The sequence below is a fragment of the Nomascus leucogenys genome, chromosome 2 (assembly GCF_006542625.1).
Source record: "Nomascus leucogenys isolate Asia chromosome 2, Asia_NLE_v1, whole genome shotgun sequence".
Taxonomy (NCBI): Eukaryota; Metazoa; Chordata; class Mammalia; order Primates; family Hylobatidae; genus Nomascus; species Nomascus leucogenys.
This window is the reverse complement of record NC_044382.1, coordinates 70,728,528-70,743,820: the sequence shown is the minus strand read 5'-3', so window position 1 is coordinate 70,743,820 and position 15,293 is coordinate 70,728,528. Positions and strand designations below refer to the sequence as shown.

Sequence of the window (15,293 nt, the reverse complement as noted above, 5' to 3'; positions counted from 1 at the left end):
GTACTGTGCATGCCCAGGGATGGACTTCTACACCAGGTAGTATCAGAGTTCTTATTATGAGAGCATTTTACTTAGCTGTGGGGGTCAAAGTGGCCTAAAGAATAAACTGGGCCAAGACTAGGGTGAGATGAATGAGGCACTTGCTTTGGGACCAAAATTTAAGTGAATACAAAACAAACAAAAAGCCAGAGTAATACTTTCATGTTTCTGAAAATAAAAATTAATGTAAAAAATGATGGAAAAAAATGGCAAAGTGTTAAGTAAAGACAGAATCTGATGCTACATTTGTGCCATCCCGCCTCACTTGCCAAATCCCAATCCCAGCCCTGCTTCCAGTAAAACTTTATTTTCAAAAACGGGCTGCCAGCCTGCAGGCTATAGCCTGCCAATGTGATTTAAAAAAATATTACATGAAAATATTGTTTATTTGGATTACTTAGCTTTTTGGCACCCACTTAAGTTTTGCTCCCAGGGGAGTGCTTCACTGCCCTCACCCAAGTCTTGGCCCCAAGAATTAGACAGCTGAGCTGGGTCTAAAAGTAGGAGTTAACCTGGGGTGGGGCAGGGGGAGAAGGGAAGGGCATTCCAGCAAGAGGAAGCACCATGAGCAGAGGCATGGAGGGAAAGGACAGCCAGGGGCATGCATGGCAAACTGTACTTTATTTGGTGCTTTTGGAAAGAGATCAAGCAAGATAGAGTGGCAAATATTCAGCCATTATTGAGTGTTGTGAGTTTTCCCCTGTTCTATGACATCAAGAGTGCTGCACAGACATGATTATATACCAATCATGGAGCACTCTCCTGGCAAGCCTGAATGAGCCAAAATCAACCGGTAAGTTGTAAAATAGTGGCACCATGGACTTGCTTTGAAGGGTAACAAGCATTTGGGGGACAAATCCTTGTAGGGTGTCTCTCTCTTCTCCAAAGGCAAGTTCCAAGCCATACCAATAAATACATAACACCACATGTCACAGGAGCTATGATAGACAGGAACCAGAAGTGATTACTGGGGTAATCAAGTTACCTCATGGTTCAAATGGCTTCTGGAACACCAGCTATTGCAGCCACATTCCAGCCATCAGAAAGATGGGAGGAATGAACTCATTTCTTTGCTTTCAGGACAATTCTTAGAATTTGCACATACTGCCGTTATTTATACCCTATTGATAGAACCTATGGCTACCAATAGTAATAGGACCACACCTAACTTCTGGGAAGGATAGGATATATAATCTGCCCCTTCCCTTCTCCAAGGTAACCTCTGCTCAGCTATAAATTGGTTACTTCATTAATGAAAAGAAAGAGAACCAGTAGTCTTTCCTGTACAGTACAATACCATTGTATTCATTGTCGTCATCATGATTGTTATAATAAAATTAATAATGGAATCAGACACCCCAGTCCAGAAGGTGAGGCACCCAAGTTATAGTCGCAAGTCTATCCTGAATGGTATGATCTTGGACAAGAATCTGAAATTCTCTGGGATTGTTTTAAGCCACCTAGAATTGAAACTCTAGGGTACTTCTGGCTTGTTTCCAGCTCATGGCTTCTGCATTTGCGGTGCTCTCTTCCCACTGCTCTTGGACTGCCCACCTCCCTTATTTCTTCAGGTCTCAAGCCCCTGCCTCAGCGAGGCCTTCCTTAATGCACCCCTGTGTCTCATACACAGGTTCCTCCGTTAATCCCTGGCAGCTTCTGGCTTTGCCATCACGGCACTCATGACCAGATGTGGCTGGGCATTTACTGGCATGCTTGCCTGTGCCACTGTGGCCTCCACGAGACCAGGGGCCACATCTGCTGGTCATCTCCTTATCCCCAGTGCCCTGTGCAGTGCCTGGCACATGGGGGCAGCTCAGTAAATACTTGTTGAATGGATGAGTGGAGGAAGGCATGGGTTTGAGTTTTGGTCCTATTTACTGAATATTTATAGGTACAGGTTCCATCCCTAGGAACACACACCTTAGGAGGGAAGAAAAACAGGTGAAAAGTTCAATATTACGCAACTGTGAATTTAAAAGGAGCATTCTTTAAGGCTGGGGAACTCGAGAAGGTTTCTCCCACGACAGTTTCTCCACTGAGACTGAAACCCTTACTTGCCTGCTTCTGGGCACTCTGGGCAGGTGCTCCATGACAGGGGCCTGTGGCCCAGGGGTCTTGGTCCATTTCCCAGCCTGGGCAAAATTCCTCTTCCCAGAGAGCCACTAGAAGCTGACAATTTGTACATCTAAATATAGCAGCAATGAACCTTAGGTTTTCATTCACCTCGCCCACTCCCCAAAGCCAAATGCAAATGAGAGGCTGATTCCATCGCACCCTCCTGGCTGAAAAGGTGCCCTCCTGCAGGATGCCTGGCGCCATCATTGACGACCATGCTGCTTACAGGTCTCTGTGTGCAGCCCTTTGTCGGGCATCACTTCATACAAGCCTCCCAGAGACCCTCTAAGGCCCCTCACAGTTGAAACGCAAATGTCTCATCCCAGCTCCAGACCATTCCTCTGGAAGGGGTTAGTAGGTTCTCCGAGGCACAGGTTTATGACCCTACACTGCTCCCCACCCAAATACCGCCTGATGGTAAAGAATGCCAGTCCCAGGAAGGGCCTCAGTGTCCCCACTGCCAGCCCCCTCCCCACACAAAGTCACGAGGGGCTCTCAGCCGTAGCGGCAGGGACAGAGCCAGCCGGAGAACAATGGGGCCGGGGTGAGGGGGGAGTCGGTGGGGTTCCCTGGCTGCCTTGTCACCGCCATAAACCTCATTACCTCGCGGTCCCCTAGGCCGCCTCTCTCCTTACCCAAGGCATCAGCCGGCTTCGCTGCTGATTCCCACATGGCGTGAAAAGCTCTTAAACCCCCCGCTGTATTTTTAATGGGGGCAGTGACTAATTTAGCCCTACGCCACCAACCGTCAAATCAAATCTTCTATTGGTACTTACTTAGGGCTCACCTGGGCTCCATGGGGTTTGGGATAAATCCAGAGCTGGAGAGGGCCCTGAGACGGAGATGTGGCAGGCCCCGGGACACACTGGTCCCATCGACAGTCCCAGCACTGCCCAAAAGGTAGGCCTGGCTGTGGACGTGTGGCAGCCTCACTCAGACATAGCCCCAGCCCCAGGCCCCAAGCCCCAGTCCACGGGTGGGCACACTTAGAGGAACACTGGTGTCTACCCTGGGGTCTTCCCCCAAAACTGCCAAGTCTCCAGGAGGCTGAAAATTGGCATTCACAGCCTTCAGTTTCCAGGAGGCAATGGCCCACTACTGGCAGGGTCTGCTCTATGATTCACATATGTAAGATGCCTTTTGAAAAACTGAAAGCCCCGCCCACGTGAGAACATTACATGAGGTGACAGAAAGAAAGGGGAACTCTTATAGGTCACCAGAAGCCCCTTGATATGGGAGCCTTCTAGAAGATGACGGGTATAATTGCTCCAAATTCCACGCCCGTGACTTAGTATTACATTATAATTAGGTGCAATCTGTCTGCCTGTTTCATTTCCGCTCTGCAGAGGGTAATAACCAATTTCCTCGCCCCTTGTGAAAAGTTAGCAAGGAAGGGTTTCCCCGTGCAAGTTCCGGCCTCTGATTGGCAAGTCAGCTGAGCACCAGCATGATGGAGGTGTGGGAGGTAACATGGAGGAGGCCTGGAGACCAAGGCTGCTGGGTGGGCCCTGGGATGCCAGCACGGCCAGGAGTAGGTGAAATAAGCAAGGTGCCTAGAGTGTAAAATGCAAGAGGACACCCATTCCCAGCACTTGCAGGTGTAGGGGGGCCCTGAGAGCGAGTGCCCCCTGAAATAATGTACCCCATGCCCCTGCCTGCCTCACTGCAGACCTGGCCCCGGCCACCAGTCTCGATGCTCTCACATCCTACTGATCTCTATGACTGGGAACCTGCGGCTCCTACCTGGCTCTGCTCTGCAGTCCCCAGTCACACATCTCCGTGCCTCAGAACCCAAGTGCCACCTGGAGTCCTGGCAAGGGAAGGGCTACCCACTCGCCTGCCTGTATCCAACACAGGGGAAGCCAACCCTGAAGGGAAAGTCAAGAAGACTTCGCGATCAGCATGGTGACCAACCTGCTGCGTGGCCTTGGGAAAGCTGCACGTTAACCCTTGGGCCTCTGTTTCCCCATCCAAGAGGGGGAAGATCAGGGTATTCCATCATTAAGGGGTCTTCTGCTTTGACTTCTGTGGCCACTGCCAATCTGTCCAGTCTGCATGCATTAGGTTAGTACGATTCTTTCCCAAGGGGAGCAGGGTCTGTTGTGTGCAGGTCCCCAAGGGTGTGTGCAAGCCCACAGGAACTTGTAGGGGAACACACCTTACAGGAGCTGACAGCCCCCCACGAGGCCCTAGGCTGGGGAGGAGAGAACCAGGCAGCCGGATGCTAATCGCATGGATTCCCTTTATTGAACTGTACTAGTTACTGCAGTCAGATTAAGTCACATTTAAAAGCAGACCATCCAGTTGCACTGAAACCGATTATATTCATTACATAGTTTTAATCACTGTCCGGTGAACTGGCAAATCCAATCAAAGCATTAGTCTTTAATTAAAAAATTAAAAGGAAATATTCAGACAATAGCCAAGCAATCACATCACGATGCACAATTACCTAGAATTGCAATTAAAAAGTAGTTAACCGAAGGTGGGGGGGAGGAAAGAAAAACAAGAAAGAAAAAAAAGAAGCAAAGAAAAAAAAATCACACTAATTTTTTTTTAAAAACTATCAATATAATACATGAAGGAACAAAGGACAATAGCCTTAAAAAGCAGGTTTCTCTAACTCTAGAAATGTAGTCTGCGGCGGAAACTCTAAAAGCACACTAGCTGTAGCAGGACAATAAAAAATACTGAGCATGGAATACTTTTAATCTCTGCCATTAATATTCATTTCCAGCTGCTTATAATAGCAGCGCCTCATGGCCAAATCATTAGAGTTTTACATCTGGGTTGCAAATGACACTTTGATTGGATGTAATGTTCAAATGGCCCTCCCCACGGCGTCTCCGGCAAGCCTTCTGCGGAGAGGTGTCCTGTTGAGCGATCCCTCACTGTGCGTGCTGGCTCATCGTGTGGTTCTGCAAAGGCGAAGAAAGGAGACACACATGAAGGAGAAGAATGGAGAGCATGCTCGTCCCTCCCACTCAGTGCATTTACGCCGGGAGCCGCAGAAAAGCGTCTCGATTATAACAAAACAAAATGCAACAAGGAAAAAGTGCTCCAGGGACGCAGCTGCCAAGACGCCACGTTGATTTGGGGCTTGGGGATAGGTTCCTGTTACTGCCAACTTGGACTCCCTATATGTTGTTTTTTGGCTTTTTTTTAAAAAGACCATTCAGGTCTTACCAGGGGGACTGGCTAGGTGGAGGGAAAGGGGAAATGCCGGGGAGGAGGCAGGAATTAAAAACATCCCTGTTCACCTCTCCATCTCCCTTTTCCTCTAATGAAGAGGAGGAAACTCTGATCGCCTGCAGGCTGCCCTAGCATCCCCCTCTCAGTCCTCCCCGTGGCTGCTCCGAGCCTAGCAGAGGGAGACAGCAGATGTTCTGTGCAGCTCTCCGGCCAAGAAACACCCGAGCGGGCACAGGCCTGCTGAGGCAGTGGGCGGCCGTGGTGCCTGCGGCCCAGGCAGGGGACAGGTCACCCGGCAGGAGGACGCGGGAGGAGCCTCTGCTGCTGGGCTCCGGGAGCCTGCCTGCTTGGTCACATGGCAATGGCCCAACCAGAGACAGGGACTTAGTGCAGTTTGGCCGAATGCACCCAGGAATCCAGGGCCCAGGTGGGACCCTGTGGCCAAATGTTTCCCTCTCATTACAGCCAATGGCATTTCCTCCCCCTGCCAGCCAGAGGGGGCCAGCAGGGTTGATCTGTTTCACAGGAGCCAGCGCCTGGGACTGGGGGTGGGATTTGGCATCTGAAAGCCGTCTTTTTGTTTCTTTTCAGTGGTTCGTGTTCCAAATTCAGACCCATTTCATCAAAGCCTCAGGTGGTGCTCCACCTCATGACACCTGGAGAAAGGAGGCAACATCCACCAGGGGCAGGGTGGCCCTGTTTGGAGCCGCACAGGACCCTAGATCCCCGGGAGAGGCTCCTTCTGGGCGCCCTCCAAGGCCCGGCGACTCCTGCAGCTGTGCCGCTGACCGCCAGGGGTCAGCAGAGGCACCGCGTCTCTCCTGGGCTCGGGTCCGCGGCGAGGGCGACCAGGTGATGCCAGTAGCCTCGCCCAGAGGCCGGGGCCGAGGCCGAGACGGGCCACTCCTGCTCCCCGGAGCAGGGCCCCGCGCAGCGCCTTCCAGTGACGAGCACTGCGAAGGCTGCGGCCCCCGTGGTGATGTCACCGACCCTTCCTGCGAGCTCCCGGCCGGGAAGAGGCAGCCCGCGCCTGTCTCCCAGCAGATGCCCACAGCGCCGAGCGTCAGCGACAGCCTCGTGCTCATGCGGGCCGGGCAGGCGCACGGCCAGGGCTTGGTGGGCATGCGTGCTCTGTGTCGTGGCAGGCACCGCTGTTTCAATCCTCACAACAGCCTTGCGAGGTGGGACTTCTTAAGATGAAGACATTAAGGCCTAGGAAGGCAAAAATTACAGGCCCAAGGTCACCCAGGTTGGAAGCACCGGGCACTGAACCAGACGGCTGGAATCCACTAGAGCAAGGGGATTTTCAGGGGAGCCAGGCTTCCCAGGGCCTGCACCCCATGGGCACCACAGTCTGCAAATCACCCGCATTCTGCACCAGACACAGCGCCACCTCTGCTGGCCGGGCCTGACACCTCGGTCGGGGGTGTCGGGGACCCGGAGGCACCAGGCAGGTTGTCTGAGGCCACAGATGGGATGCAGGCGGTTTCCATGGGAACCCGCACCCTCCAGCCGTGGCACCTCTCCCTGTACTTGTGCAGGGACAGCCAGCTAGTCCTGTGGGGAGCCGAATCCACACTCTACACAGCCATCCTCCTGCTAGCTTCAAGCCTCTGCTGACTCAGTTTCCGCCTCCCTTTTCCTCCCTCCCAACCAAGCCGCTCTTAGAATCCTCTAGGCACATGGATCACTTCCCATCCCTGCAGACCTCTCCAGGCACCTGCAGCCCACCTCCCACACAGCCACGCACCTCTCATGAGCTAGACTGACCTCCTTTGCTGAGCTGCACTTCCTTTCTCAGGACCCAGGGCTGAGCACGCACTGTCCTGACCATACCCCTGGGCCTCCAATCCCCAGCAGGCACAGCTGCCCAGGAGCAACTTGGAGGTCTGCACTTTCACACCCTGCCAACCGCCAGTCAAAAACCCCTGCTATCTTGGTGTGGCTGGGTCACTCTTTATTAGGGGGAGGACAGGGAGGAGGAAGAGAGGGGACATGAGGAAGGGAGACATGGACAGCTCCTTCTTGTCCTCAAATTATGGTTCCTAGGGCCTGGCACAAAGTAGACTCAGGCAGTATTTGTGAATGAATCAATGGAAAGAAAATGAATGAATGTATGGGTAGGATACGTGGATATGTGGAAAGGGGAGAGGGCATTCCAAGAGGAAAGAACAGCAGAGACGGAGGTGTGGAGCCTGGAATCCAAGTGGCGATGCAGGCACAGGTCCCAGCACAGAAGTCACAGGAAGGCTGGTGGGCACATGGCCTACGGACAGTGGAGGCCTTGAGTACCAACAAACATGGACTTTGTTCCACAGGCCACAGAAAACCAGACATGATATTCGATCTCCACAAAACCCCCAAGGACCACCCACTACCAACATGGGCACAGGGGGTGTCTGGGATCTCTGGAGAATGAAGCAGCCTCTTGCCAGGACGCAAAGAACAGGGTCAGTGTGACACACATGGCCCACACTGGCTCACCGGGGCACTGCTGGTGCAGACATGATGAAGGCTGGAACCCACGCCTGGGACCACTGGTGAGGAAAACTCCAGAATGCCTACACCATTCCCCAGGAAAAGCCACAGTGTGCCTGCCCACTTAAATAGCAGTAGCAGGGGGCTCTGAGGTTAGACTCAAGAAAGAACTTCCTCCTAGAGGGTTCTGAGCCAGAAGGATAAAACTTCCTTCCCTGAAGTTTTGTGACAGGAGCAAAAGCCCAGGATGTCACACCAGATGGAAATGTCAAAACTTGATGCCCCAAGGGGACCAGGCACCAGAATTCACTCAGCACTACGTTATTAAGCACCTGCTGGATGCTCTGCTCTGCGCTGGCACAGTGAGGGGGAGGGGAAGACACCAGCTGGGCCTACCCCTCGAGGGGCCTGATTTAGAGGGGCTAGACACAGACACCCAAACATTTGTGGGATTAATGGTGCAGCTGGCAGCTCAGCTAGGGAAACTGGTCAAGGCCACCCGATCAGTTTGTGTGATGGTGGTGGGGAGCACAGAGGTGCCCAGGTGCTTGGCCAAGGAGGGCACCGGCTCCTCCATAGGCCAAGGGCAGTTATCTCAACAGGCAGAGGGGGTGGTGGGACCCCTGTCCCCAAGACTCACCTGTCGCCTGACACCAGGACACAGAGCAGCTCTGGATAGCCACTGCAATCAGCACAGTTCAATAACCCTGAAAGGACCCGCGGTCTGTCCCCCACAGCTAGAAGCTGTGGTTTGAGGGACATGGGGAGGTTCAGCAAACCTTCTTAAAGAGTTCTTCCCATCCAGCATAGTTCTCACAAGGGCATTCTGCCTTAATGTCTCTTTCTCTGTTTATGCCTGTGCTATATTTAGCCCCTTTAGAGAAGGAAGAAAATCGTTTTTTAAAGATGCTACTCACCCCACAGATGAACACTTCCCACCCCCATAAAGGCTGGGGGTGGAGACAGGGGCCCAGGGAAGGACTGGAAAATGCCTAGAGGGAGGCCTGGCATCCACTTGGCCTCACTGCCTGCCAGGGAGACACAGGTGTGGGCCAGAGAAGCAGGTGAGGAAAATAAAACGGGAGAGCAGGAGGGGGTGGGTAGCAATGGTTTGCAGCCTCGATCCATCCACTCGGCAGAGCTTGTGTGCTCTCCTGGATGGAGGTTTCTGGTACAGCCTGTTTTGGGAGCCTCTGCCTGGCACACGGGGCCGGGGACACAAGACAGTGATGGCCAAGGGGATGGCATGGGCCTGGGCACAGAAACCTGTGTGCTGCCTATGCTGGGGGCAGGCCTACCCTGGGTCCTGGTAAGACCCAGAAAAGGAGCCTTCTCTGTGCAAATCCTCAGCAAAGCACTCAGGAACGGGTTCCCTGACACACCCTCAGCCTCTGGAGCGAAAGAAGCCCAGCATTCATTTCATCGTTCATTCATCTTTGAGCCAATGAGCCACTATGTTTGTTGCTGGGAATTCAGCAGCAAAATGATCCTGATCCTGAACCCAATCCAGGGTCATGTTTTGTGCATTGAAGGAGCGGGCTGGAGTACAGAGCCTGGTGGCTACACTGTCCTTCCCAAAGCACTGCCACACACTAGAGTGAATGGGCTCCTTGGAGGTTCAGCTGGGGTCCAATGCTGGTTTTGCCCGCCCCAGAAGGGGGCCCTGGCTCAGCCCACCCCCATGCCCAACACAGTCACAAACAGGAACACTGTGTGCCTCTCCCTAGTCTGAAGCCCAGGATTGTTTCTCAAGATCTTGGCTCCATTCTCTGTTGCTTAGGCATGGGACCCTGCCTGGTCTCCCTTTGATACCTATCCATTGCCACGTCAAGTGGGAGAGACGTGAGGGGCTTAAGCATGCCAGCTGTATAAAGCAAAAAAACCTTCTCCACACACCCTGTTAGCTGCCTCTCTTGGCTCTCAGCTACTCTGATGACAGTGTCTGTAAAGTCCTAGCACCTTGCCTTGTCCTTAGCAAGTGCCCCATTGGTCCTAGCCACTGCCCTAGTGACCCCAAGGTGAGCAGGAAGCTTTAGTGGGCCGAGATGGGCTACGCCTTGGGTTTGAATCTTGGCTCTGCCACTTACTGGCCATGTGGCCTTGGGCAAGTTCTGTGACCTCCAGGTTTTGGGGGTGGTTAATAACACAGCCCTCTTCCTAAAATGCTGATAGGGTTTGGATGTTTGTCTCCTCCAAATCTCATGTTGAAATCGGATCCCCAGTGTTGGAGGTGGGGCCTAGTGTGAGGTGTTTAGGTCATGGGAGAGGATCCCTCACGGACAGCTTGGTGTCCTCTGGGCAGTAATGAGTTACCATGAGATCTGCCTGTTAAAAAATGTCTGGTGCCTCCTTGCAATCTCTCTCCCCATGTGACGCACTAGCTCCCCTTGCCTTCCATCATCATTGGAAGCTTCCTGAGGCCTCACCAGAAACGATGGCGGCACCTTGCTTCCTGTACAGCCTATATAACTGTGAGCCAAATAAAACTGTTTTCTTCATAAATTACCCAGCCTCAAGTATTTCTTTATAGCAACACAAAACAGACTAGTACAGATGCCCTGAGGACTCAGGAGCTAATGCCTGCATGCGTCCCAGTCTGGCTACAGTAAATGCTCCACAGATCTCCACAGTGGTGTCTGCGCTGGTCTTCCTGACCCGGCAGGGTGCTCTGTGGCATGAGGACTGGTCTTCCTGACCTGGCAGCATGCTCCATGGCAGAGGGACTGTTTGCTCCCTGCCACTTCTGTGGGACCAGGTATGATTGGGGCTTATAGTAAGGGCCTCATAGAGGTTTAATGGACTGACCAGCTGTACCCCTCCCCCTTCCCCTCTGGGTGTCCAAAGGGCTGGCAAGGTCTTAAGAATGCTCCCAAGATGGCTGAACTTTGGATAGTCCTGCCCTTGGAACAACAGGTGTCATTATCCCCTCCCCACAATCCCCCCGGCTAGAACCCCTGTACCCACAAATCACTGCTTTCTCCTCCCCACCCTCAGGAACAGAATGCCATGTCTGCAGGGGAGGACAGCCTCAGGAAGACTCCACGGGGGATGGAATAGGTGTGCACTCATCCATCCATCCACCCACTCACCCATCCATCCATCCACCCATCTATTCATCTATCCACCTACCCACCCATCCATCCATCCATCCACCCATCTATTCATCTAATAATCCATCCATCCATCCATCCATCCATCCATCCATCCATCCATCCATGCATCCATTTCTTCCACAGATGTTCACTGAGTTCCTGTCTGTCAGGCCCTGGGCTGGCCACTGGGCACAGACAGGTTGAGAAGCTCCAGTGCCCTCCCGTAAGAGGCTCACAGTTTCATGGTGAGGGTGACAATGGCCAAACTCATAGACCCTGAAGACCCTGAAGAGGCAAAAAAGAAGGCTTGGCTCTTCTCTGGAGACTAGGCCGTGGCTCTGGCCCTTGAGTCTTTGAGTCCCTACAGCATATGAAGGCACAGGAACACTCAGCCCCCACGCCCAGAGCATCCCACCCTGCTCTCCCGGCCCCACCTGCAGAGCCACCCAGCCTGCACATCACCTCACTATGATTTCCGGTTGGGAAAGAGGTTGTGGCCAATCCCCCTTCTCCCCACTGCCCACCACTGGCCACTCCCTGGCAGGTTCCAGCCACAGTGGCTCTCGCAAGGCTGGCTTTACAACTCACTTTCTCCAGGAGCTGGGGCCAAGCCCGAGAATGCGCCTTAACCCCTGAGAGATTCCCTTTCCAGGGGAAGAAGTAGCCCTTGAGGCTGAGGTGGCAGCCATGTTCACGCTTGGCAGGGGTGAAGTTGGGTCCCATTATTTGTTCACTTAGCAAACAAGGCTCCTGGCCCTGTGCAATTGATGGAAGAGAGCAAGTGAGGCACAATCCTGGCCTTTTAAGGACTATAGAGAGAGGACTTCCGATAGGAGACGCTTAAGGAAGAAGCTGGCCTTTTAGCTGCCCTTTAAGGACAGCCCAGGTGAGGATTTGCACTAGGTATGTGTATGTGAGCTTGAGAGATGGCTTTTCAGGCAGAGTGAACCCCCGGACAACAGCAAGAAGGTGGGAATGGCACCGATCATGATCACTGCTAACACTGATGGTAGGCTCACTGTGTGCCAGACACCATTCTTAACCTCCACCTGTATTAACTCATTTAAGCCTCATGACTGCCCTGTACATTAAATACTCTCATCATCCCTATTTTACAGATGAGAAAACTGAGGCGCAGAGAGGCCCAGGTCCTGCCACTGGTGATGGCAGTGCTGGGTCTGCACCCATGCAGTCTGTCTGCAGAGCCCACTCTTCACCACCGCACTGTTCTGCCTGTGAGATGTGAAAAGTGCAGCATATGTTGGGGGAACAATGAATAATTCAGCTTGGCAGAAGCACAGGGTATGTGCCGTGAAGACCAGCCTGGAGAGGAAGACAGGGGCCTTATTGATGAGGATCCTTGATGCCAGATGAGGCAGCTTGCCCTTAAATCTGGGCCATGGGGAGCCATTGAAGGTATTTGAGCTGTGGAGTTACAGGAGAGGCAAGACACAGGGAGAAGCTCATGCCTCCAGCCTAAAAGGTGTGTCAGCAGGGCCTTCTCACCCATCATTTCCCTCTGCTCCCATCCCCTGTTCCCTGGAAAACCTTCCCCTTTCCCCCCACACTTTATTTCTTTCCCTTTGGGAAGGGTATAGATACAGGCAGCCCTGCCTCCCCTATCTGCTGTGTATCACCTGGGCAGCCCCTCTCTGCTTGTGAGCACTTATTTTTAGAAGCGTTTGACAATCGTCCAAGGGTCTAAGACGAACAGATGGCCTGTCTTAAAGGCTCATATGTTCGCTAGTTTGCACTTCTGACAAACGGTAAGCGTACTCGAGAGCACACCATAAACAGCGCCGAATGAATACTCAGAACACAATTTAGCTAATGCATGTCATTAAAATTAGGAGTGAGTGATGGCCAAGGTTCCCTCTAAATGCCTGCCCTGTGACGCAGCCACTCCCCCGGGGCCCAGGCTATGACGTGGACACACCTCACTTCTCCCATGACCCCCACCCAGCAAGCCGAGGTTTGCCTCATTTACGCAGAGAGCAGGGCAAGGTTTGCCCGAGTGGGTGTGACACCCATCCCTGGCCTCAGAGTGAAGTTGGTGGCCCACTGGCCTTGGACAAAGCCCTGAGATGTCCTATGGCAAAAGGAGCAGCAGCTCTTCCATGCACGGGATGTGCGTGAGGTTTTCCCGTCCCTGCCTCCCAGACAGTGAGACAGCCTGTCGTCTGCCACCCCGGAGCAGCAGGAGATGAGTGTTGCAACACTCAGCCAGGGAAGCTGTCTCTCATGTGAGAGCCTCAATTCATCCGGAACTCCCGGCCCGGAGGGAGATTCCAACTTCCAAGGAGCAAGGGGATTGGCTTTGGGGTGGGGGTTCTGCAGCTTCCTTGCCGAACCAATAGCAGATGCAGCGACCTGAGTCACCTGGGCTAACATTTGAGAAAGAGCCACATCCACACAGCCTCTGACCCAGACTCCTTTTATTGGTGCCAACTGGATCCGGGTTTTCCGTGTTCTCGAGATGCTCTATGGAGCCAAGGCGGGGAGAAGGGTGCCCCCCACTTTCTGTGAATCCCCTCTTGCCAGGACACAAAAGACCAAAGCAGGTGGCTTGGTCAACAATCAGTTCCATGAGCGGGAAACTCTTCCCTCGCATGAAAACGTGGGAGAAAATATTGTGGGGAAGAGAAAAGCCCAATAAACTCCCAAGGGGGCTGGTTCTGTACTGCTGTACTTTGGAAATAAAACCCACCAGGGGATAGATTATTAGGAGGGAACCGAAGCCTTCTATTAGGAACCCAGCCCATAAACAGGCTCCCATTCAGAGTCACCCAACAAAACAAGGGGACTAATAATACCTGCCTGGAGGGACAGGGGACTCAGGGGAGCTGCACTTCAGAATGCAAATGGGCCCCGTCAGTCTGTTTGTGAGCAGAGAATCGGGTGAGCGGTGAGACTTTAGATAGCAGCCATGCAAGGGAAAATGAGAGTTTTATGGCTGTTGTCACAAGCAAAGGAAGATGGAATGCTTCCAGGGCTGCTTATAGACTTGCTCCTCCTCAGCAACAGAGTCTACGCCTGACTCTGAGGCCTGAGTTAATGTGACCCCCAACTACTGCCGCTGTTTCTCCAAAGAAGGTGGGAGTACCCAGTGGCTAAGCCCCTGGGGGACACGGTACCTAGCAGCAGATTCAGGACTGAAAATCAGGGGTCCTAGCAAGAGTGTGCCAGGTGACCACAAGTTCACTTCTGTGGTCTTTGGCCCCCTCCTGCGTAGAAATGCTGCACTGATCTTGTCAACCTGTGGCCACTGCAAACGCTATTCTAACCACAGCAGCCTGTTTGAAACCAGGCCCCCATGGGACAGCTCATCTCAAATATGAATTAGTGCACAGTCTCCTGCCCTAAAAGAGCCTGAATCAGACCCCTAAAAGATGGGGCCCCAATCTGATGCTGCTGGGCCAGGAATCCAATCAAGTGCACCTCTTGCAAAGCCTTGAGAAGAGCCCGGGGTGGAAGTGACGAAACTCCATAAAAAATGGCACTGGAGCTGGGTGAGTGGCTCATGCCTGGAATCCCAGCACTTTGGAGGCTGAGGTGGGAGGATCACTTGAAGCCAGGAGTTTGAGATCAGCCTCGGTGAAAGCCCATCTCTACGAAAAAAAAAAAAAAAATAGGTGGGTGTGGTGGCGTGTGCCTGTAGTCCCAGCTACTCGGATGGCTGAGGCAGGAGGATCACTTGAGCCCAGAAATTCGAGGCTGCAGTGAACTAGGATCATGCCAGTGCACTCCAGCCACAGGGTGAGACCCCATTTCAAAAAAAAAGGCTATTGGGTGGACGGGTTCTCAAAACCAAAAAAGGGTTCACTTCAAAGTATATCTGTTGCTCTTAGTGTGGGTCAAAGACGATCATGCACGTGAAGCAGTTTGGGAAGATGGAAGCACCTGTCAGCAGGGGTACCAATGCTCAGAAAATGTTTATGTCATGAAAAAGAGCGGGTGAATTCCAGGAGATCTGTCTGCAGTGGGGAGGATTCCTCTGACCACATGGAACTGCATGTCTGGATGGAGGCCTCAAGATTAGAGTGTGGGTGCTGTCAGGTTCACACCATGGACAAGTGCAGCCCAGGCCAGGTGCAAAGCAGTAAGACCCAGTGGGGTCTGTGTCAGCCCCAAGAACTCAAACTTTGTCAAGAAGAGGCAGCACTTGTCAGCTCTAGGCAATGACTGCCACATGCGAATATAGGCCCAGTGTTGCTTCTGGTTTTGCAAGAAAACTGGAAATTTACATTTGTTTAAAATATAAACTTTCTTAGAGGAATGCTTATACACTGTTGGTGGGAATGCAGATTAGTTCAGACACTGTGGAAAGCAGTTTGGAGATTTTTCAAAGAACTAAGAATTGAACTACCATTCAACCCA

The 15,293-nt window shown here is 52.6% G+C and overlaps 1 protein-coding gene across 4 annotated transcripts in view; it reads right to left on the bottom strand.

Annotated features, from left to right (window-relative positions):
* Positions 1-1,323: 1,323 nt before the first annotated feature.
* ZNF423 (zinc finger protein 423) overlaps positions 1,324-15,293 on the bottom strand; it is a 369,635-nt gene continuing 355,665 nt past the window's right edge. For 2 of the 4 annotated variants that reach the window (XM_030797375.1, XM_030797370.1), the window contains exon 8: positions 1,324-5,072. In XM_030797375.1, coding sequence (XP_030653235.1) covers positions 5,043-5,072 — 30 coding nt within the window. In that variant the 3' untranslated portion in view covers positions 1,324-5,042. The remainder of the gene's footprint in view (positions 5,073-15,293) is intronic. The other 2 variants (XM_030797365.1, XM_030797382.1) reach the window with 1 other exon arrangement.